This window comes from Astyanax mexicanus, chromosome 1, assembly GCF_023375975.1.
Source record: "Astyanax mexicanus isolate ESR-SI-001 chromosome 1, AstMex3_surface, whole genome shotgun sequence".
Taxonomy (NCBI): domain Eukaryota; kingdom Metazoa; phylum Chordata; class Actinopteri; order Characiformes; family Acestrorhamphidae; genus Astyanax; species Astyanax mexicanus.
The window spans coordinates 114,792,101-114,815,291 of record NC_064408.1 but is presented as its reverse complement, the minus strand read 5'-3'; the positions used below and the strand labels follow the sequence as shown (position 1 = coordinate 114,815,291).

Sequence of the window (23,191 nt, the reverse complement as noted above, 5' to 3'; positions counted from 1 at the left end):
GACCCTTACAACAGTGATGACTCCTGATGAATGATGAATATGATGATGATGGCAATTGATAAAGGTATAATTTAATTCTAACTGTCACAAGCTCTTTGGGTCATAACCAAAATAGCATTTTGTATTATTTTGCATTAAGACGATCTGTTATGTTACACAACCTGTTCCCTGTTAACATTCTCACCACGTACACAGCTGACTGAATTCACTGTTTAATACAATATGGGCTGGATTTTGGGACAGGTTTAGTCTAGTCTTAGTTCATCTGCAACCACAGCTTGTACAATCTTCAAGATTGTCATATCTAATGCCAAACATTGGATAGAGAGTTATAGAGGAGTGTAACTACATATAACTATCTGTGGTGGTGGACTAAACTGTTAACCTACAATTTGTAAGTTATAATAAGTCTATTTCACTTAAAAAATATATATTTCCAAATATTTCTCAACTATTTTTAAATAGGAGGACATTTGTGGCCACATAAACATTGAAATGGAGATATTAGATCTGAGCTAAAACAACTGACAACTGTTTAGTCTGTTGGCATTGACCTCTTATTTTCTACTGGCGTTTGGCACACTCTATATGCATAATGGGTGTGTCCCCCAGTTTCTGGCACTTACTATTGGTGTGTAGTCATCACAGAATCTATAGCATTTATTTTTAAAATCTAGATTTTACTTTAATGAAATCAAAACTAATGTATCTCTCTATCCAGTCATCTATTTTACCACCTGACAATACACTCCACTTAAAGTAGAGTTTTTGTGTAAAGCACTTGATATTACTTAAAATACATTAATTAAATTAACTTACACTGCAGGCAAAATAACCACAATCTTAAAGTCTAATTAAATCAAGTTTTCATTAAACATTATTTTTAAAAAAATGAGGCAACGACTTACCTCAAACTATTTAGGTAAAATCAACTTGTCCAGGCTTACAGTGTACCTGACCCCACCAATACACCAATACTTCTGGCTGAAAGCTATCAAATCCTCACCACAATGATTTAAAGTCAACTGTAAAGCCTCATCTAAGATGTAAAAACAGTGGAAACAAACAACTTTATTATATTCTACATGTTAGTTTTTATTCATGCTCTACAAGCCAACTGGGTGCTGTCCAAGGTGCTGACCTCAAGCAGGCAGTTGACTTTCAGCCCCTGTGTTTCAGAGAGCAAATCCCAGAACAGTATGATGGATGGACTACTGGAGAAGAAATAAAAAAGCTACATATGCCAGTTATGCTAGTTGTGTTTGAGTAGTATCAGCTGCTTGAGTACTTTTAGGTGCTCATCCTCTTAAAAAATTATGAAACTATCTACAGGGGTTGGACAATAAAACTGAAACTGAGTTGTTGGTGCACGTCTTGCTGGCGCACTTGCGACCAAGACAGCAAGTCTTTGTGATGTATCAAGAGCCACGGTATTCAGGGTAATGTCAGCATACCACCAAGAAGGACCAACCACATCCAACAGGATTAACTGTGGACGCTGTAAGTGGAAGCTGTCTGAAAGGGATGTTCAGGTGCTAACCCGGATTGTATCCAAAAAACATAAAACCACGGCTGATCAAATCACGGCAGAATTCAATGTGCCGTGTGAACTCTCCTGTTTCCACCAGAACTGTCCTTTGAGACAATACAGGTGTTTCAGTTTCATTGTCCAACCAATGTACCATGTTTGTTTATCTATGTAATTTCATCTTATGCATAATTTGCAGAAGAAATTAGTGGAAATATAGCTAGCATGGGAAAAATATTGGAACCGTCTCTACCGGCCATGTGTTCTACATATATTTTTTTCTCTTCTCTCATGTCTCTCTCTCTCTCTCTCTCTCTCTCTTTCTCTCTCTCTCTCCCTGTCAGTCCCTCTCTTCCTTTGCTTCAGCAGACAATTGATGGTGCTATCTTAAGAGGCTCACAGACTCCTGGGGACGAGCTGACTTCTCCTCTAGTCTACCCGCTGGCGACACCGATCGCCTCCTTCAGACACCCATCCCGCTTCCCCAAAGACCCTCCCCACCCTCCACCCTCGCTCACTTCTCCCTTGGAGTACTGTAAATAAACACGCCCATCGTGGGCTCATCTAATCTTTATACAGTACTGCCTGCTGGCTCCTGCTGCCCGCTAGTTCAATAGCCCCCCGCAACGTGAGATTAAACAGAGAGAGGCTCGTACAGGGGTGATACAAACCTGAGAGTGAGATTAGAGTCTTATCAGGAAACTCCTGAACAGAAGACACAGATTGACTGTTCACAGAACTCACAATATGAGTTTTCATGATAAACACACAGTAAGAGTTGTGATAATATTACAAATAACAGTGTTTGAGCTCGGATGTCAAAATTACCAAGCTCAAAGTAAGAATTTTTAACTAGAGCGCTTCCACAGGTCGGAATTCCTACTAGGAAAGTCAGAAGATTCTCTGAGTTTAGAATGCAAGTTTTATAGATCTTATTATCTCTTCCATTTGTATATTATTAAATTGTTCGCACATGCAGTACAGTCTAGGCTCCATCTGTGGACATGCTTCGGTGTTGTTTTTGTATAGGCAAAATATTGTGTAATGCATTATTAACTTTCAGGACTACACTGTAAAAACTAAACTTTAAATTATTCTCTTTAAAATTAAGATTTAAGATTTAAGATTTTAACTGTAGCAAACAAAATGGCTTTGCTAACATTATTACGTTTCTTGTTAAAAGTTGGTTTAACTAAATAATTTATGTTGGCAAAAATTACAAACTGCACATGCTCAGATAGATTCTTTAGTTGAACAGGGTCTACTGAGCAATTATGCAGGGGCTTTCCCCTGATGTTGGTCATGCTATTTGCATATTGGGTGTGTCCTCACATCTCTAATATAACATCAGTGTCATCGTAGTCATTCCCCACAGGCTGCTGCTGCCTTTTCTTGAGATTTGTTTATGTTATATATAATAGTTAACTATAGCCTGGCCTCAGTGTTGAAGGCTATAATAGCAAGTTACTATGTTTTGTGTTGCTAAGTGTGTGTAAACTATATGCTGGCTGGGTCAGCTGGTCATATTTGCATTACCGCAAGCCTAAATGACTTGACAATAAGACATATACATATAATCAACAAAAAATATAGTGCTCATTACGTGAGTGTGATTTATGTAAAACTTGTTCTATTTTATCTTAAAGTCATCAGAATGTACAAAACACATTTTATAGAACCTAAATGAGACCAACTAACAACACAAATAAAAATGCACTTGTTAAAAAGTATGTTTAATGTTTACTGTAGCAGTGCAATCATTCTGTTGCAAATTATGTAAAAGCAGTTCTTCAGTTTTATGTGCTCACTTATATTACCTCCATCTCTCAATATTAGAAAAAAAAAATAAATAAATAAATGTCCTTATATTTAACCATACATCTTGAAAACTTTTGTAATGTTTAACATTAACATACACTGAATTCTGCCGTGATTTGATCAGCCGGGGTTTTAAGTTTTTTGGATACAATCCGGGTTAGCACCCGAACATCCCTTTCAGACAGCTTCCTCTTACAGCGTCCACAGTTAATCCTGTTGGATGTGGTTGGTCCTTCTTGGTGTTATGCTGACATTACCCTGGATACCGTGGCTCTTGATGCATCACAAAGACTTGCTGTCTTGGTGACAGATGCACCAGCAAGACGTGCACCAACAATTTGTCCTGTTTTGAACTCTGGTATGTCACCCATAATGTTGTGTGCATTGCAATATTTTTTTAGCAAAACTGTGCTCTTACCCTGCTAAATTAAACCTTCATACTCTGCTCTTACTGGTGCAATGTGCAATTAATGACGATTAACCACCAGGATGCTCCAATTTAGCCATAAAACCTCCCACACTGAAATGACAGGTGTTTCAGTTTCATTGTCCAACCCCTGTACATTTTCTACTGTAAATCTTCAACATATATGCTAAAAATTTACAAAGGTTTTTAAGAGATTTTTTTTACATCACAGTATGTATTTCTATGCTATTTGCTCTTCATTTCTATTCTTTGTGAACTACTTTTTTTAACCTTCTCTCAAACAGACTGAGGCTCTAACTGCAGTAAAACAGATACTGAGGCTCGGTTCATATTTTTACTGAAAGTCACTGTAAATAAACTCTGCATCATAGAGTATAAAACTGCAGCTTGGCTGTTGGCATATGAAATGTGCAAGATGAATCTGTTACTGCTATCAAACACAAACATAAACCACCGCTAGCTTGGATCTGTAATATTATGGCAAAGCTCAGAGAGGAATTGCATCATCGCAGCGGATATGAGGGCTATTTATATGATGAATGATGATTTCTACATGAAAGGCTGCTGTGTATTTACATGCTCAGCTGTCGTGATCTAAGTTAATGACTGTATTTGGCTTTCAAACTAAAAAGTTAACCGCAAAAAACGGTAATTCCCCACATCATACAGAGGAAAACGGAGCTACCACACAGGAAGCAACTCCAAAATATTACACTCATCATCACAAAAATACTGAGAAGGAAGTGTGGGATTGCAATGCTATTCGAAGTGAAGGTTAACAGGAAGAATAAATGATCAAAAATAAATAAAAAAATCTTGTGGCATTGCAGAAGCTTATTGAAACAATGCCACAGTGAATGCGTCAATGCAATCAAAGATAAAGACGGTCCAACCAATTATTAGAGTGTATGGCCAGGCAGATCCTTCCAGCATCATCCTTCCAGAGATCACAGTTATTCCACTGCTCCACAGCTCAATACTAAGGGCTTTATATCCCTCTAGCCCATACCTAACATTAGGCATGGTGTCAATAGATTCAAGTTTATGTGCTAGACAAGTGTGTGCATTTGCACATCTTGACACACCAATGGGTGCAACTTAAAGCAGCTGAATGCAGCATTTATTAGAAGGAGTGTCCATATAAATATTTAGACATATAGTACATCTATACCATAGGAATGATTACGAAAGTGGATTAATATTGATTCCATTGCTATGAGTTGTGGAGTTGGAGATAAGCTAAGGTGAAGATCATCTAACATCTTGCTCTCACTGACCCTTTTGTGCCTAATTGCAATCCAATCCTCACAGCGATGTTTCAAAATCTAGCAGAAAGCCCTCTTTGGGTAGTAGACACAGTAACTCCAACACAAGCAGAATAAACTCTCTTTTTTTAATGCCCTTGAATCCAGAAGAACAAGGAACAAGCAACAAGCCGCTATACTAAGAAGCTTGGACTTGAAATAAAACTGCATGTAATGAAAAAAACACCCCTCCCATCTAGCGTTCCCTCCATCCTCCACATCACTAAACAGAGCTGTGAATGGAGAAGCAGAGATTTAAAAATAAAAAGCTTTCAGACACTATCATGTGCATCCAGTAACTTAGCAACCAGACGAGTTATAGAAACTTAGCAGACGCAAGCTCCTCTCAGTTAGCATAAAAGTGTTGATTGCTTAATGTGCACTGCTGGGACACCTAGCTTTTACAGCATGTTCCTCTTTGCCTTTTTGTAACATCTTACCACACTAAACGGGTCGATGACATGTGAGGGTTTTCAAACAGGGTTATTTTAAAACATAGAAAATAAGAGTGTCTTTTGCAACTGTCGAAACATTCAGAATCTTGTGCACACATTCTAAAATGTATTTTTTTGTTATTTTAGGGATTTTGATCCAGATAAATTGGATGTGGCCTTACATATCATGTGGTAGCAACTGAGGTTTGTCTTAAAATTAATTTCTTAATTAACTTAAAAATACATTTTTTTCAGATGTTTTTAGTAGTGTACCATGTTTCCAAACTAAAGGCACTATTTTAGGGATCTATAGGCGAGCCATCAACTGCACACTGTGGAGCTTCATTTAGGGCATGTCAGTTTGATATTGTAACAGGAAAAGTAGGCTGTGCACGGCTCGATTGTTTTCTGCTGCCAAGATAGCAATAAGCTAGAAATTGACCTGAACACACCTCACTTCCAAACCACCATGCCCTTATGCGTTGATATATTCAGAAGCACCGTTGCTTTTTAAACGACACAGGCAAGAAGTGTTAAAATAGATTGTTGACTGTTGAGTGTAAGATAGCAATGAGCATCGCAATGCGCTTTGCACAGGTTGTAAAACAGAGCCCCATGTGTTTATTCAGTACAAGATGTAAATAATGAACACATATTTGTCTTCTATATTGTTGTAGACACTTTCTTAACTCTACTACTAGTAAATCACATAAATGACATAGAAAGTTAATATCATAGAATACTGTTATTTCCAGGCTATAAGTAAGCATCTACTTTTTTACATGCTTTGACACTGCACTGCAGCTTATATAATATTGTGGCTAATATATGTTTTGTGCCGAAGCTGAAGAGCAATATAGGCTAGGTTACCAGTAACAACACTTCCACTGCAAAATCTGGACACTGTATTATCTAACTGCAACACTACAGCATTAACAAGCAGCAACTTATAAATGCAACTAACTGATGGTAATCACAGCAGCCCTGTAACAGATCATGACCGGAAAATGTTCCTTTTCCTCAGAGACTCCTAAACTGGCAGCCAAGTAATTAATTTACTTTTCCCTTTTAAAATTATGACTTTACTCTTGCAACTTTTTCTGGTAAGCTACTATATATTTTTTTTAAACCAGCAGTTTACGGTCAGATGTGGCCTTTATATGCATCTTTTTACGAAATTATGATAGCTAGAATTATCCAAAGGAAACAGACAAGAAATCAAATACATATTCAATGCAGGAGACCCCACATACATACCGCACCGGTCAGGGTAGCTTTCTTTAGCTTCTGTGGAATATGGCAAATGACAATACTAGTTTTAATTCCATTATTTTTGGCATGTCCATGTACAAAGTGCTCCAATGTGGTAAGTGAATGTGTTTGAAACGGTTTGAGGGACAATTCGATGTTTGGTTTATATACACCAAGGTAAAACTACTGTTTACTGTTTGAACTGCAGCATTTGTTAGCAGTATTAGCCTAGCCTATTTTTCTGTTATCTAAATAAGCGCACATCAGATACCAAAGTATCTTGGCTGATCGGCTGCATCTGGGCTCAGAGATTAATCACTGAATTCTTTTTCACTGAACTATTCCTTTTACTCTCACTGCATTTAAATGCAGCAGAGAAAATAAAACATTAGTCCTTTTTTCAGAAGAAGGAAGTGTGTGCTCAGCTTTTTAGAGGCAGCATATTTACAACCGTGCACATAATTTTACAAGAACACTGGCAATGTGTTAAGTGATTCATTTTTTAGCCAGGTACGCTAAGAGCTGTGTGGTATTTCAGCAGCAGCAGTGCAGCTTCTGTAAGCAGTCCCTAAAGACCTCCAGCTGGTCCACTTTTTCTTTTTTATTATTTTTTTTTACCTCAGCTCCAAGCGCACCTGAGCCAGGTAGAGTGTGTGAATATCAGATTCTGGGAACTGAAACAGAGCAAACACTAAAACACAGATACATGAGGAGTCTCTCAGGAATAGAGCTGCACATCACCTACAGAACATAAAATGCAGGGAATGGTAGCTGAATATATTGAGATGTGTTTTGTCAGGTCGTTCCACTGTGCTCAGGGCACAGGAGCACAGTTTACTATATAAACTATGGCAGAGAAAGCACAGTGGTGTACATTTGCTTGTAGTTTGCTGTCATGTTTGGACAGTTTTCCCAATTAAAAAGGATAGTTCATGTTGTCACATAGCACAGCTTTAAAATAAACAGAGTGGTCCAGTGCTGCCACTATGATCGGGAGATCACTTGTTCGAATCCCAGTCATGCAGCTTGCCATCAGCTGCCAGACTCCTGGGAGAGCATAATTGACATTGCTCTCTCTGAGTGAGTAGATGGTGCTCTTTTTCTGCAGTGTACAACTATTTAACAGTGGAGCATAAAAATCTAACAAAGTATCTGAAATTATATTACATTTTATTGTAATCTAAGACTGAACGGCATGTTTAGATCAGAGTGGAAACACACACATACATACACAAACACACACACACACACAAGTGTGACTGTAGTGTTTTAAAGGAACTGGGAGCTAAATAATAAGATAAGCCAGTCTGACATGATTATAAGATAAGAAACAAAGTATAAAACAGAAACTTAAAAAGGTCACTACTGAGCTAAAATAATTTCAGAATATCATATAATATATTAATATTATGTGAAATGTTGCTGAAAATTAAGTTACTTGCTTCAGTATTAACAAAGTCCTTATAGGCATGTCAGTTTACTCAGTGGCCATCTTTGCAATGCGACCGGGCGCCAGTCATACAAAACCAGCCTTCCATCTGTCTGAATGTGGAGAGACTTCTGATTACCATGTCAAAAACATATTTTTGAATCACTAATAAAATCTGATAAAAAAAACTCACAAACCGCACAAAAACCAGATTTGTCACCTTGTTATAGCTACTGCGCCTGCGCAGATCTCCAGAGCAGATCTATCCCACGCTCTTTGCACAATGATGATGCTAACTGGCTGTTTTTGCTGAAGGGCTGGACTTTGTCCTTGAACAAGTGCCATGATTAGCGTTACGAAAAATGCCACTAATACATTAATCAGATAGATAGTAGGACTGGGCAATATGGATCAAAAACTATATCTCGATATTTTTCTGAATTGCAATATACGATATTTATCTCGATATTTTTCATCCCATAAGGTAATATCAAAAAGATACTTTTGAGACAAAGCTACATGTTCCAAATTTCATATTGATACTTTCATAATTCAGTGCCGTATCCTGTATATTAGAGTAGCCTAGCAGTTCTAGAAGCATTTTATATGATCAACAACTGAAAGTCATTTTAAATTATACTAATTATAATTATAGTTTTTTCCACTAAAATAGCCTTAAAACAAGGCATATCTGTCTTTTTGGAAAAAGAGCATCTAAAGTGCTTAAGAAAAAAGTAAATAAAAAGTGCAGTTTGAGTTTTCTGTAAATCTGGGCTGAAGCAGTGTCAGGTCTATTCTCATACACATGTGAAGGAGCTGATTGGTCAGTTCAGGTTAGTGAGTGTGTCTGCTCTAAAGATCAGTGTTTAGTTCAGTGGTGATGCCTCTGAACATGAGACGTGCTGCTGTTTGGCTGAAAGTCGGGTTCTGCCGTCACTGTGTGTGTTTTATAGAGAACAGAGTCTGAATGAGCTTCGTATCTCTCCTCTGTGCACGCTACACTTTATTTAGAACGCAGGCGATTGGCCTTTGAGTTTTCCGCACTGCAAAACCTCCGTCAACGGCTAGTAAAGTTCAAAATAAACCCTGTCGAAAAAAATTAGTTCTCAATAGTGGACCAGGTCTGCCTATTACTGACCCCGCTCTACAAAATACCTTATTCTGCTGCTCATCTGACTCGCTGAATCCAAACCATCTGGAAATGAGCTGTAACATTAGGTTTCTCTGTCACCTGCTCTCTCTAGATATTTTTTAAATCTCGATATATCGCCCAGTCCTAATAGATCCTTAATTGAACCCATAGGAAATTTATGTTATCTCGTCATTGATATGGTGTTAATCAGCAGCACATCTTATCTAAACTGCGTGAATCATATCAGATACTCAGCATTAAAAGATCAGATTGTGGCAAAATAACCTGATTGAGACATCCCTATAGCTATATAAATAAATTTGAATATGAGAGAATGCTGGATCATGTTGCTCTGGTAAGTAAGGTAAGTCTCCTCTCTTTAAAACTTGGCTGAAGATGTGTTGAATTGATTGTAATAAAATGCTTATTTAAGGCTTTATAGTGTAATAGGTTTTTTTTGTACATTTACAAACCCTGTACCCTTTGCAAAGCAAACAAACTGCTTTAAACACAAGTTCTTTATCAATGCACAATAGTGTGTGCTACTCCTACAAAGGATTCTTAAATGTAATATGAAAAGACTTAAACTATGTTATTAAGAACCTGATTCTTAAATGAAAAGCAAAAACAGTTTAACTCTAAACCCCCCTGGTTTATAAAAGCGACAAGCATGTTATGTTCCCAAGCTTCTCTTGATGAGAGCATTGTAGCACTATCAAATGTCTCTCAAAAAGCCCCACAGAACTGCTTCAAAGTCCTCTCGCTAAGACTTTAAATACTCTCAGAAAAGGATTTCTGCTCTCAGATTTGGTGGCTGCTCAGTCACCGGTAGCTCTTTCAGTTGACAGGGTGGTGGGTGGCTCAGACGAGGCCGCCACCCACAAGCTGCTTCACACATATCATAAACTCTGACTGATATACAGTAGAAAATCCTGTACCAGCCATTACTCACATCTCTGACTCAAGAAACGCACTTAGAAATTATAACTACAGTATATATATAACTATAATTACATGAGCTCTTTCTCTTAGCTTTCACTTACTTTGGGTTTTCAAAGACTTGAGCAGTCTGGAACAAAAAAAGTTATAAATTACATATTCAGCTATTTTTAGACACCATTTTGAGTGAGAACCTGTAATCCTGTCATTCTGTGTAAAACTGCAAAGAATGTAAGAACATCTTATCTCTCGTTAAAGAGCAACACCAGTGAAATTACGGGAAACTACTGTGAAAAAGTGTATTGTTATTACTCACTGTGCAATATATTATAATCTGCCACTGTATTGTCACTTTACTGCCCTGTGCACTTTAAATTGTAAATCTGCTGATATTCCTATTACTATTTAAACTAACTCATATATTCTTGTGAAAAACTAAACATTCTATTTATATTCTTGTGTAAATATGGTAATATATACTTGTCAGGCTCTAAAGCATGTATTATTTTTATCCTTAATATATCTGAAGGTATGTGTGTTTGTATTGCTACTGCAAAGCTGCAATTTCCTTTGCGGTCAATAAAGTGAGTACCAACCCACTTCCCTAAACACCCACCAACCAACCTATCAACCTACCTACCTACCTGCCTACCCAACTCCCTACCTACCAACCTACCTACCTGCCTACCCAACTCCCTACCTACCAACCTACCTACCTGCCTACCCAACTCCCTACCTACCAACCTACTTGCCTATCCAACTCCCTACCTACCAACATACCTACTTACCCACCTACCTGCCTACCCAACTCCCTACCTACCAATCTACCTACCTGCCTACCCAACTCCCTACCTACCAACCTACCTACCTGCCTACCCAACTCTCTACCTACCAATCTACCTACCTGCCTACCCAACTCCCTACCTACCAATCTACCTACCTGCCTACCCAACTCCCTACCTACCAATCTACCTACCTGCCTACCCAACTCCCTACCTACCAGCCTACCTACCTGCCTAACCAACACCCTACCTACCAACCTACCTACCTACCTGCCTACCCAATTCCCTACCAACCTACCTACCTACACAACTCCCTGCCAACCTATCTACCTACCTAACTACCTGCCTACCCAACTCCCTACCTACCAACCTACCTACCTACCAACCTCCCACCCTACCTACCCAACTCCCTACCTACCAACCTGCCTAACCAACTCCCTACCTACCAACCTCCCACCCTACCTACCTACCCAACTCCTTACCCATCAACCTACCTACCTACCCATCCACCAATCAACCTTCCTACCTACCCAACTCCTTACCCATCAATCTACCTACCAACCCATCCACCAATCAACCTTCCTACCTACCCAACCACCCACCTATTAACATATCTATCTACCAATCTACCTACCTGCCTACCCAACTCCCTACCTACCAATCTACCTACCTGCCTACCCAACTCCCTACCTACCAATCTACCTACCTGCCTACCCAACTCCTTACCCATCAATCTACCTACCAACCCATCCACCAATCAACCTTCCTACCTACCCAACCACCCACCTATTAACATATCTATCTACCAATCTACCTACCTGCCTACCCAACTCCCTACCTACCAATCTACCTACCTGCCTACCCAACTCCCTACCTACCAATCTACCTACCTGCCTACCCAACTCCCTACCTACCAGCCTACCTACCTGCCTAACCAACACCCTACCTACCAACCTACCTACCTACCTGCCTACCCAATTCCCTACCAACCTACCTACCTACACAACTCCCTGCCAACCTATCTACCTACCTAACTACCTGCCTACCCAACTCCCTACCTACCAACCTACCTACCTACCAACCTCCCACCCTACCTACCCAACTCCCTTCCTACCAACCTGCCTAACCAACTCCCTACCTACCAACCTCCCACCCTACCTACCTACCCAACTCCTTACCCATCAACCTACCTACCTACCCATCCACCAATCAACCTTCCTACCTACCCAACTCCTTACCCATCAATCTACCTACCAACCCATCCACCAATCAACCTTCCTACCTTTTGCTTCAAGCAGTCTCTGGTGTTTACTATCCCACAGCTAATAGACAGCCCAACTGTCACTGTTAACTTCAGTACATTAGGCTACTTTACTGCGTAAACATCACTGACCCGTCAGTGTTTTAGGTGTTAAGATTATCATTATCACCATTAGCAAGAAAGGTAGGAGCCTTTCTCTAAGTGACATTAAATTAACAAACACACATACACACACACCTACAGTCACACAAACACATCTAGCACATCACCCCTACGCAGACTGGAACATAGCATAAATCAGTTCTTCATCAGACAACTTTTAATAAATTAAAACATTGTCAGGACGTTAAATACATTCATCATGAATTTGCACAGCCCAGAAAGCCAATATTTAAAACATAGCCCTGAGCAATGTGTTAGAATGCATAAATATTTCCTGAGTCTGTCGTGTTTCTGACTGTAGGATATATTACTAACTGTATGTATGTATATAATGTTCTTTAAGACTTATGATGCACTGTTTATGTTTAAATAATGCAGACCCATCATGTTACCTAAGGTTTTTCAGTAAAGATATTGTACATAGTTATTTTCACAGAAGCATCAACAGCTAAATATGATTTTAGATGTTTGAGCATTTAGTTCATCCTTTGTCTTTAATACAGTGTAAAACTTACAGTGTTTCTACAGAAATCTTTACAAGATTTATCCAAACTCAGTTTCAAGTTTAGTTGGAAAGGTCATTTACTCTCAACATTAAAGCTGATGTCCGTAAGTTTTGGGATTCAGGGGATTTAGGGTTCTCTCTGGTGAGAATGGGTAATTGCACTGATTATGCGGAAGAATCATTGTAAACTGGGCGGGTGAGATGCAGTCTTCTTTTCAGAGCGGATGAATTCGATTCCAGGTTATGTTCAGTCAGAGAGAGAGAGAGAGAGCTCAGTCAGAAAGTTCTTAGTTTTTACTGTGAGTGAATGAGCTACTGAGCTCTGAGTTACCCCTTCTGAAGTCTCCACTGCTCCACCAGCCGCTCGCGTTCAGTAAAACTGAGCCGGATCCTCGTTTAGAGGCTGTACGTGTGACGTAAGTACGTAAAAAAAGACGTGTGACATGGCCAGAAGAACTCCTGCAAAAAACGACCTGACTGTTTTTAGAATGAATATTTTAGGCTTAGCAGGGAAGGACATTCCAGCGCACAATTAACGTACAATTAAACACAATATTCTGTTTCTTCTCCACTCAGAAATGCTTCTGCTTTCAGTTTAGAAATTAAATAATACGGCCTGCCCCATTAAATATGGATTAAGACATGGGCTGTGACTGAAATGGCTTAAGCTAAAACCTTGTCTTTTAAAAATGGCATTTTTATCAATTTAATAGGATTTTTATTGGTCTATTATTTCAAACTGTGACAACAGAAATACAAGGATTTTGCAGGAAGGGGATAATTAGATGAAGTAATTAATAATAATAGAAGTAATTGCTTGTCAATATGTCTGTATTAAGGCTTTTTTTAACAATATAAAATCCTAGTTATCTAACAGAAGTAACAGCAATAACATGAAATTCTAACATGTCTTTGTTATCATTCTATACCACGACCCCTTAAGTTTATATCTCTATATCTCACAAGCCTCTAAAAACCAGGAACTCTCACAAGAGCTCTCAGAAGACCTCGTCAGCACAGACTCAAGCCCGGTCGCAGCCTTTCTGTGTGTAAAGAGGCAAATCTCAATAGAACAGTGGGCTCAAAACGAAGCCACAACAAAGCAGGTCACCAGGCCAGTGTGCTGAAGACTGAATCCATCCTCACAGCCCGAGAATCCATCCTCTGTCTGCACACTGTCGTCTAACATGGGCTGTAATGTCATTTTCTGCACTGCTTTATTCTGGCTCGTAGTTCTAACATCACTCCTGGCCGACTTTCCAGACACGGATTCAGCTCAGTCTCAAACTGCATTACACTCTGGATCAGGATTCTACTCTTACACTCCTTTATAGACTAGAAGCAGAGTTAACCTGTTCACAAACTGCTAGGATATAAAGCACAGACTAAGACTGAGGCTATTGTTAGTGAACACGGCTATCATATCTTATTTTGTGGAGGACAAAAAAATAACGGTTATAAAACTCTTTTTAGATAAGATGTTAGTCTGAAGTGAAAATTAAATTGTATTGTTGCAAGTCAATGATTCAGAATGTCATGATAATAACGATGCGCTCCAAATATCTCCATATATCCAGGATTAAAGTAAAATAAATGATACTGGACTGATATAATCTGTCTCAAGTAGATATATAATAGGAAATGAGAACAGTGTGATTTTTTCTTTTGTTAAAAACAGCAAAAAAGCAGTACCCTGATGTGATAATTAGGGCATAATATAGTTTACAATGTTTACAAATGCTGGCGATTTTATTGCATATGATACAATATGGCACACCCCTAGTCTAAGGTTGTTTTCACACCTGTGGTTGGTTTCTATGGTTCGGATCAGTTGATGAGTTTGTTTATTTGGAGTGTTTCTCCCTCTGTTTGGTTTGGTTTCACACAGGCATAAACCTAAACACATCAAAATGCGCATCAATAAACCATGCAATGTCACGTCTGGTGCTGTTAGCTCCTTTGTCCCTTCCACACTCAGCTCTAACGGAGGTTCTCAGGTCAACAACTACATTACCCAGAATGCACCACCCGCTGACATCACGCACTCACCTGATCATGTGACACCTCACCTGCTTCCTCCAGGAAGCCCCGAATACTGATTACTGGCACTATAAAAGAGCACTCCACACAAACACCCATGCCGCGTATTGTAGGTTCTCCTCTTTACAAAGCGTTACTTATCTCTTGTCTCAGTTTATCTTGTGTATGACCTTGCTTTTGTTTTCTCGACGCCGATTATTGCCTTTGCCTCTGATATTGGATTGCTTGTGTATTACCTGGACTGTGTTTTCACTACTGCCTCTTGGATTACCTCTGACATTGGATCTCTCGTGTATGAACTCTGGACTGTCTCTCGTTTATGGTATGGTTTTGGCTACATTGCTCCGGTTTCTGGTGATTACCCATTTTCTGTATCAACCACGTCTTACATCTGTTTATTTTTATAATAAACGTATTGTTTTATCAGTATCTGCACGTGTCTGCAATTCTGTGCTCACCATGACATGCAAGCACATTGCCTCTTCTTTCTGGTGCAGAAGCAAGAAAGTAAATATTGCGAAAAGATTATGTGTTCTGGCGTAAATATCTGCTTTAACACTAGACGCTGAAACGCTTTCAAACACAGTGTTTTTTATGGGATGTGCAGAGCGGATGTCCACATATTAAATATAGTTGCGCGGCTGTGAGCAGTGAAAATGTAAACAGCATGGGGCAACAGAGACAGGATTTGTTCATAGCTGTAGTAATTAAAACTGCACCTTATCAGCAAAAGCTCAAATAAATGAGTATATTTGATAGCTAGATCAGATCAAGACCGGATTACAGTCTCACTTAGGGCTGCAACTAATAATCATTTTGGTAGTCGACTAATCTGATGATAATTTTTTCGATTAGTCAACGATTATTTCTGCCATGTCCTCCATCTCTAAAAACTGAAAAAAAAGTAAAACAGCTTAACATGAGATCTAAAAGGCATTTAAATGTCCAGGTGTTGTTTTTAAAGTGGAGAGTACTGATTATTTAGTAAATAAATATGTAATATGTTGTGTTTGGGCACTTTTGGAGAGGAAGACCAAGTTTCTTTTGTCCTCAGCACTTTGTGTAATAAGGTACTGTTACAAATTAACGATTAGTCAACGATGAAATTTGTAGGCGAAAAAAAATGTAAATAATCGACATTGCCGATTATATCCACTAATTGTTGCAGCCCTAATTCTCACCACAAGTGAAACGTTCCAGAATTTGTTTGGGTCCAAACCTAGACCACCTCCACTAGCAGAGTGTGAGTACTGTTTTCACACCTGCTCAATCGAACATTTCTAAGGGTACAAACAAACCAGAGTCTGTTTTAACTGGACCAAATAGAGCTGGTGTAAAAAAAAAAAAAAAACACCTTAAGAGTTGACCTAAAAACATCCCACCCATTCAGTGTATCTACTTCATGTAAAATAGATCATTTTCCTCAATAAAAAAAATAAAATAAAAACTTTATTTTATATACATGTACATTACTTTACATCTGTTTTTAATTCTTGTACTCTTGAACTTTTTATTTTCTCCATTTTATTCTTACCTTTTTGTTTCATTTGTCAGGACAGTCATCAAAGCACATCACTGCTAGGTGTACGATTTATGACTATATACAGTATGTGACAAAAAAGCTATCACTGTATTTGATCTGTACTGACATGTCAATACTGTACTAGAAAAACTGCATAAATGTATTTCTTGCCAAATCTGTCCTTTAACCCGTTTAACCAGTATAAGAGACACTGTAAAACTGGTCTTAGATCAGTTAAAAAAGGCTGCAACCTTTCAGTGGACACCCCCACACACTGGACTTGTGTTCAGCAAGCCCCAGGGGACACTTGTTAGAGGTGTAAAAGTATGAGGCGCAGGGGATGCGTGTCGGCAGCCTGTGAATGTGTGAGTGTGATAGAAGTGTGTGTGTGTGTGTGTGTGTGTGTGAATTAATCTCACTCACTCTCTCACTCACTCACTCTCTCACTCTCTCTCTCTCTCTCTCTCTCTCTCTCTCTCACTTTCTCACTCACCCATCTCAGGATGATGCCGCCCCTCCACCGGCACGCTGACCGTCCGTCGCAGCAGCTTGTTCCTGTGCGACTCGGAGCGCCGCTCGCGCATCAACAGAGGATGAACCTGTGGGAGAACAGAGCAGCAGGGTCAGAGCACAGCGAACCCGAGCCGATACAGCACAGCCGCTCACACTCCGACATGTGAGGAATGTGGTCTAAGCTACTACCCCTCAGCCTGCTAAACTCTCACACTGCGCCCAGTGAATCCGGATGCTCTTCGGACCTGAAGCAACTTTGTCCACGAAGAAACGGATAAGAAGATGGGGGAATAGATGAAGGTCGTTTGTAGGCCTGTCACAATAAGATTTTTTTTTGAGGACTATATTTTTACATTACATTACATTTGACAGATGCTTTTGTCCAAAGTGACTTACAACAGTGAAGTACAAAAGTAATAGAAGTTAAAGGTAAAAACATCTTTAGATAGGGCTTTAAGGAGGTCAAAGAGAAATAATGGGATAGAGGAGAAAGGAGAGGAAGAAGGAAATGAGGTTAGAAGTAGTTAGTGTGTTAGAGGTGTTAGGAGAGTAAGTGCTCTTTGAAGAGCTCTGTCTTCAGGAGTTTATTAAAGATAGCGAGAGATTCTCCTGATCTGGTAGTGGAAGGTAGTTAGTTAGATGTGTTAGGAGAGTAGGTACTCTTTGAAGAGCTCTGTCTTCAGGAGTTTATTAAAGATAGTGAGAGATTCTCCTGATCTGGTAGTAGAAGGTAGTTAGTTAGAGGTGTTAGGAGAGTAGGTGCTCTTTGAAGAGCTCTGTCTTCAGGAGTTTATTAAAGATAGTGAGAGATTCTCCTGATCTGGTAGTGGAAGGTAGTTAGTTAGATGTGTTAGGAGAGTAGGTACTCTTTGAAGAGCTCTGTCTTCAGGAGTTTATTAAAGATACTGAGAGATTCTCCTGATCTGGTAGTGGAAGGTAGTTTGTTCCACCATTAGGGAACTCTGTATGAGAACAGTCTGGATTGCTTTGTGTGAATGTTTGTTTGCTAAAGTGAGGCGACGTTCATTGGAGGAGCGCAGCGGCCGGGAGGTAGCGTTAGCCTTCAGGAGCGAGTACAGGTAGGAAGGAGCTGTTCTGTCATCACCTTGTAGGCGATTGTAAGAGTTTTGAATTTGATGCGAGCATCAACTGGTAGCCAATGGAGCTCAATGAGCAGCGGGGTGACATGTGCCCGTTTTGGTTGGTTGAAGACCAGACGTGCTGCTGCATTCTGGATCATCTGGAGTGGTTTTACTACACAGTTAGCAGGGCATTGCAGTAGTCGATGCGTGAGATGACGACTGCTTGTACCAGGAGTTGGGTGGCCTGTTGCTTCAGAAACTGTCAAATTTTTCTGATGTTATAAAGCACGAAGCGGCAGGATAGAGCAACTGAGGCCACATGGTGCGTGAAGTCCCAGAAATTGTCCCAGAAATTATTGCGATACACAATATTTTTGTAATTTTATAACTATTAAAGGACCAATATGTAACTAATTTTCAGTAGTAAATGATAAATTGATCAGGGTGTATCATCAGATATTAAGGAAACATATTGAGTGAAAGCACTGGCAGCTCTTGTCAGCAGCGCTTCAGCAGTACGTTCCTATTTTAAGTGTGCAGTCCGCCCCAGTAAACCTCAGCTGCTAGACAGCTTAAAAAGCCTCAGCATGTCTCAAAAAACTCAGTGACCATATAACAATGGTCACTGAGTGGCATATAACAAGGCATATAACAAGAGTGAATACTGGCAGTGAGTTGAAAGTTGGAGACTTAGAGCTTAAAAAAATACAAGGCAGATCCAGAGCTGCTACTTTTCTCCTTAACAGGTAAGCTAACTGGCTAGCTAATTTAGCCATGTAATGAGGGGTATTGTAGGGATTGTTCTTAAAATGAAAAAAATATTAATCATAAAAAATAATATGAAATAAAAGTTTAAAAATAATAATAAAAGAACTATATAGAAAAATTACTATTTTACTGCTGTATTTGACAGCAGTGCCTACAGTACGACTCTCAGTAAGAGCATTTTCACACCTAAAGTTTGGGTGTTCTAGTCAAAATCAGTTAAATAGTTTGTAAACTTTGTTAAAAGTTTCTCCTGGCTTTTGTTTGTTTTACGCAAACCACCTAAGCACAAAAAACAGCGTCGTCACAAATAACCATGTGAGCACATTCTCTCTGTTTATTGGTCAGAGCTGTCTGGGGCGGAGCAAGAAAGTAAATACAGGAAGAGGGTCTTTTGTGTTCTAGTGTACAGTATAATTCTGTTCAGTTTAACATTGAGCAATGGCAGAGATGGCCTTAACTCATAGCTGTAGTAATTATGCTTTCATGCATTAAAACTGCTCATCTTTTCTAATTACAAATACGAACAGATTTTTCTACAGTATCTTAACGGAGAGAAAAAAGGAGAGAGGAGCACGCCGTAGCCCATCCTGAGAAAGAGAAAGAGAGGGAGGGAGGAAGGGAGGGATGAGGAGAACGAGTAAGAAAAGAAAAAGACCCTTATTCATCACACTGCAGCATTCTGTAGCAAAAATAAAAACAACAATGGTGAAATAAAGCAGCACAGGTTTCACTTCCAAATTGCCAGGAGGAGGTGTAGCAGTGTGGGTGGTGCTCCACTGTTCTGGCTGCTATCTTAAGGCAGATAGGATTGGGCTATAGAGAGCAGAGAGAGTGGGGAGTAAGGAAAAGGGAGTGATAAATGAGGCGGGCAGCACTGGGTCAAATGGTAAACCCCAAAGGAGGGTGCTTCAAATGCTCCCTGTCACCTGCACTCAGAGCAAACAGTTTTACCACTGAGCCAATCAGGATACAGCCACTGCCCAGGATCACATATACGACTCATCTCGCAGTCAGTGTACAGTATCAAGACCACACAACTGAAGCAGCCACCCAGCCAACACTGTCATGTAGGGCTCACATAGGGAGGAATGTGTCTTAGGTGGGTTCCAAATAGAACTGGGCTCTGAGTCGGTTTATACATGTTTTACTGGGCCAAATCATTATAGACCACCTAAGTCATAGATTTGTGATTTCTGTACAATCCATATGGCACCAATTAGGGCTGCAACGATTAGTCGATATAATCGACAATGTCGATTAATTAAATTTGTCGACTACAAATTTCATTGTCGATTAATCATTAGTTTGTAACAGTACTTTATCACACAAAGTGCTGCGGAACAGAAGCGCATTGGGATAATTATGGGTAAATAGGTCACTCACACAGTTTACACTCAATTTAGTTTGTGTCTTCAAAAGTGCTCAAACACAACAGATTACACATTTACTCACTAAATATCAGCAATTTATGCATTTAAACAACATCTAGACATTAAAATTACTTTTAAATCTCACATTCAGCCTTTTCTATCGTTTTTAGAGATGAAGGACATGGCATAAATAATCGCTGACTAATCGACTAATCGATCAGATTAGTCGTCTACCAAAATAATCATTAGTTGCAGCTCTAGCGCCAATGTTTAACCCCCCCTGGTTCTGTTTCCTGTTTGGGCTACTCATAAAAGCACCCACTTGGGCATATTGTCACATTTGTGTTCCTAGCTATGTTCTCTTTAAGCACATGGCCCTGTTTTGTGGTTGTCTTGTCTCCGCCCTAGCCCAGATGTTCCCAGTGTATATAGAGCCTCTTTGGCTACGTTCACATTAACAAGCTAATGTGACTCAAATCAGATATATTTTTTTTTTTGCTCAGTGTGGCCCAAATCAGATCAGCTGTGCTGTCTGATGAGGGTTTCTGAGATTGCAGCTAAGGGAAAGACAGCTTTGCTAACAAGCAACTTTTTTCAGATTATAACATGCACCGGATTTTAAGGAGCACTTTCAATAAACATCTGTTCTCTGGTCTAAGGCGACTAAGGTCTAAGGATTATAGAGCACTTTAAGCGACACTAGTAAGGATGTCGTCATGTCTCCCTTCTAATGGGGAAGCTATGGAAAGTGCCTAAGTAAAAAAAAAAAAAAGTCAAATGAGCGCTGATGTTATTCTACACAGATTTTTCTCCTAAAAACTGTTTATTTGGGCAAGTAAAGAGCTTCCATTTATTTACAGTAAGCTTAGATTTCCAATATTTTGTCTAAGGGTGAGTTTTCAGTAAAGTTTCAACAGCACTAAGGCCTGGGCTCTGAGTCAGTTTATCCATTGGTACCACTTTAAAATAAGACTATTTAAATAAGACTATAACTTTATAAAGGGTTTATAAATGGTTTACAAATAGTGTATTAATGGTTACTAATTAGGTTGTAAATGCCTTAAAAATCATTAATAAACAGTTATAACACATACGTTATAAAGATAGTCTTATTTTAAAGTGGTATCAATTCATTAAGTTTTCATAGTCTTGTTATCTTTAGTCTTGTCTTTTCTAGCTAATGATGCAAAGAAAACAAGCTCATATTCATAAAGTTTTAATCAATATAAAAGAGTTCAGAAATCAATATTTGGTAGAATAACACTGGCATGTTCTCCTCCACCAGTCTTACACACTGCTTTTGGATAACTTTATGCCATTCCTGGTGCAAAAATTTAAGCAGTTAAGCATTTGGTTTCCATCTTCCTCTTGATTATATTCCAGAGGTTTTCAATTTGGTGAAATCAAAGAAACTAGTCATTTTAAGTGATTCCAGAGCTGTATATAACATATATACATGTTACATTCTGAATTTTAAATACTATAATCATACAAGAAAATGCAGACTCACTTCCAGTGGATGAATACATCCTCACATATGCAAAGTTTTATATCACACTCTCGTCTCACTTCAGCCTTTTTACCTCAACCTTGATATGCTATCATCATTTTTTACAGCATATATAAAATCTTCTTCTTAGAGGGGTCTCATATTTTCATGGCTGAGGGCCACAAAATGGCTTAATGAGGCTCTGAGTAAATTTAGCCTTAATACCCAGCTAAATGCTCATCAAAGAGTCTTCTTTTGTATTCTCTGAATAATTCCCTCATGTTTTCTTCTGCAAACTCTTCTTATGAAGCACATAATGAAACTCTTCTGCCTAAAATCACTGTTGGGGTGTTTTTATACATCTGAATGGTTAGAGAGCTTAGATCACAGAAAGCAGATAAAATGTGGATGCTTTGATGTTATTCCTAATGTAGAAGTTCTGTTAAGACCAAAACAGCCCTCTGTTTGCTACATTAAGGTATTGTAAGCACAAAACAGAAAAAAAACATGCTAATTTTTTTTCAGTATACACAGTAGCTTATTACTGAAAGTTTCTGTTAAGAAACTTTTTAGATCAGGTAGAATTTCATCATACACGTCAACCTAGCTACACCGCTTTGCACTATAGAGGCTGGCAGCACTGCAGCTGTGAATCACGTATGAAACCCAGCTGTGCTGTCTGATGAGCGTTTCTGAGATTGCGGCTAAGGGAAAGACAGGTTTGCTAACATACAACAGTTAACGGATTACAAAGCGCACTATCAATGAACGTCTATTTTCTGGTCTATTTTCATACATATGGCGCACCAGATATAGAGCGCTTTAAGTGACACTAGTAACGGTGTCGCCATGTTTCCCTTTTAATGGGGAAACTGGGTGAAGGGCCTAGGTTAAAAAAAATGTAATGCTTAAAAAAGACATTTCCTTTTAAAGTCAAACGAGCACTGGATGTTAATCTACACAGATTTCTCTCCTGAAAACGGTTTATTTGGGTGAGTAAAGCCCTTCTGTTTATTTACAGTAAGCTTAGATTTCCAATGTATTTGTCTAAGGGTGAGTTTTCAGTAAAGTTTCAACAGCACTAAGGCTGGGTGCAGCAGCATTAGCATTAGCTGCTGACCGCAGCGCTAGTAGGACGTAAACGCCGCCCAATAGCACTGGACTGAGGAACCCTGAGTGTTCCGGTAAACTCACCTCATCAATCTATACTAACTGTAGGATGTAAGTGATGTAAGTGAAACGATTACTCGAGTAATTCGATTAAAAAAATTGATAGAGTAATTTTCTGTGGCTCGAGTAATCGTATATTTAATTAAAAAACTCAGCACGCGGTAATTCACGCTTTTAATGTGACAACTTGCTTAGCTTTACGTCACCCTCGCAGAGGAAGAAGGAGCAGGCGGCGAGGGTTTTAGTTGAGAAGAGGGTCTTTTGA

General features: G+C 39.1%; 1 protein-coding gene across 9 annotated transcripts in view; it reads right to left on the bottom strand.

The window, feature by feature from the left end:
• syngap1b (synaptic Ras GTPase activating protein 1b) overlaps positions 1 to 23,191 on the bottom strand; it is a 234,155-nt gene that overhangs the window by 131,612 nt on the left and 79,352 nt on the right. For all 9 annotated transcript variants that reach the window (XM_049464812.1, XM_049464794.1, XM_049464813.1 and 6 more), the window contains one exon: positions 17,028 to 17,133. In XM_049464812.1, the coding sequence (XP_049320769.1) occupies positions 17,028 to 17,133 (106 nt within the window). The remainder of the gene's footprint in view (positions 1 to 17,027; positions 17,134 to 23,191) is intronic.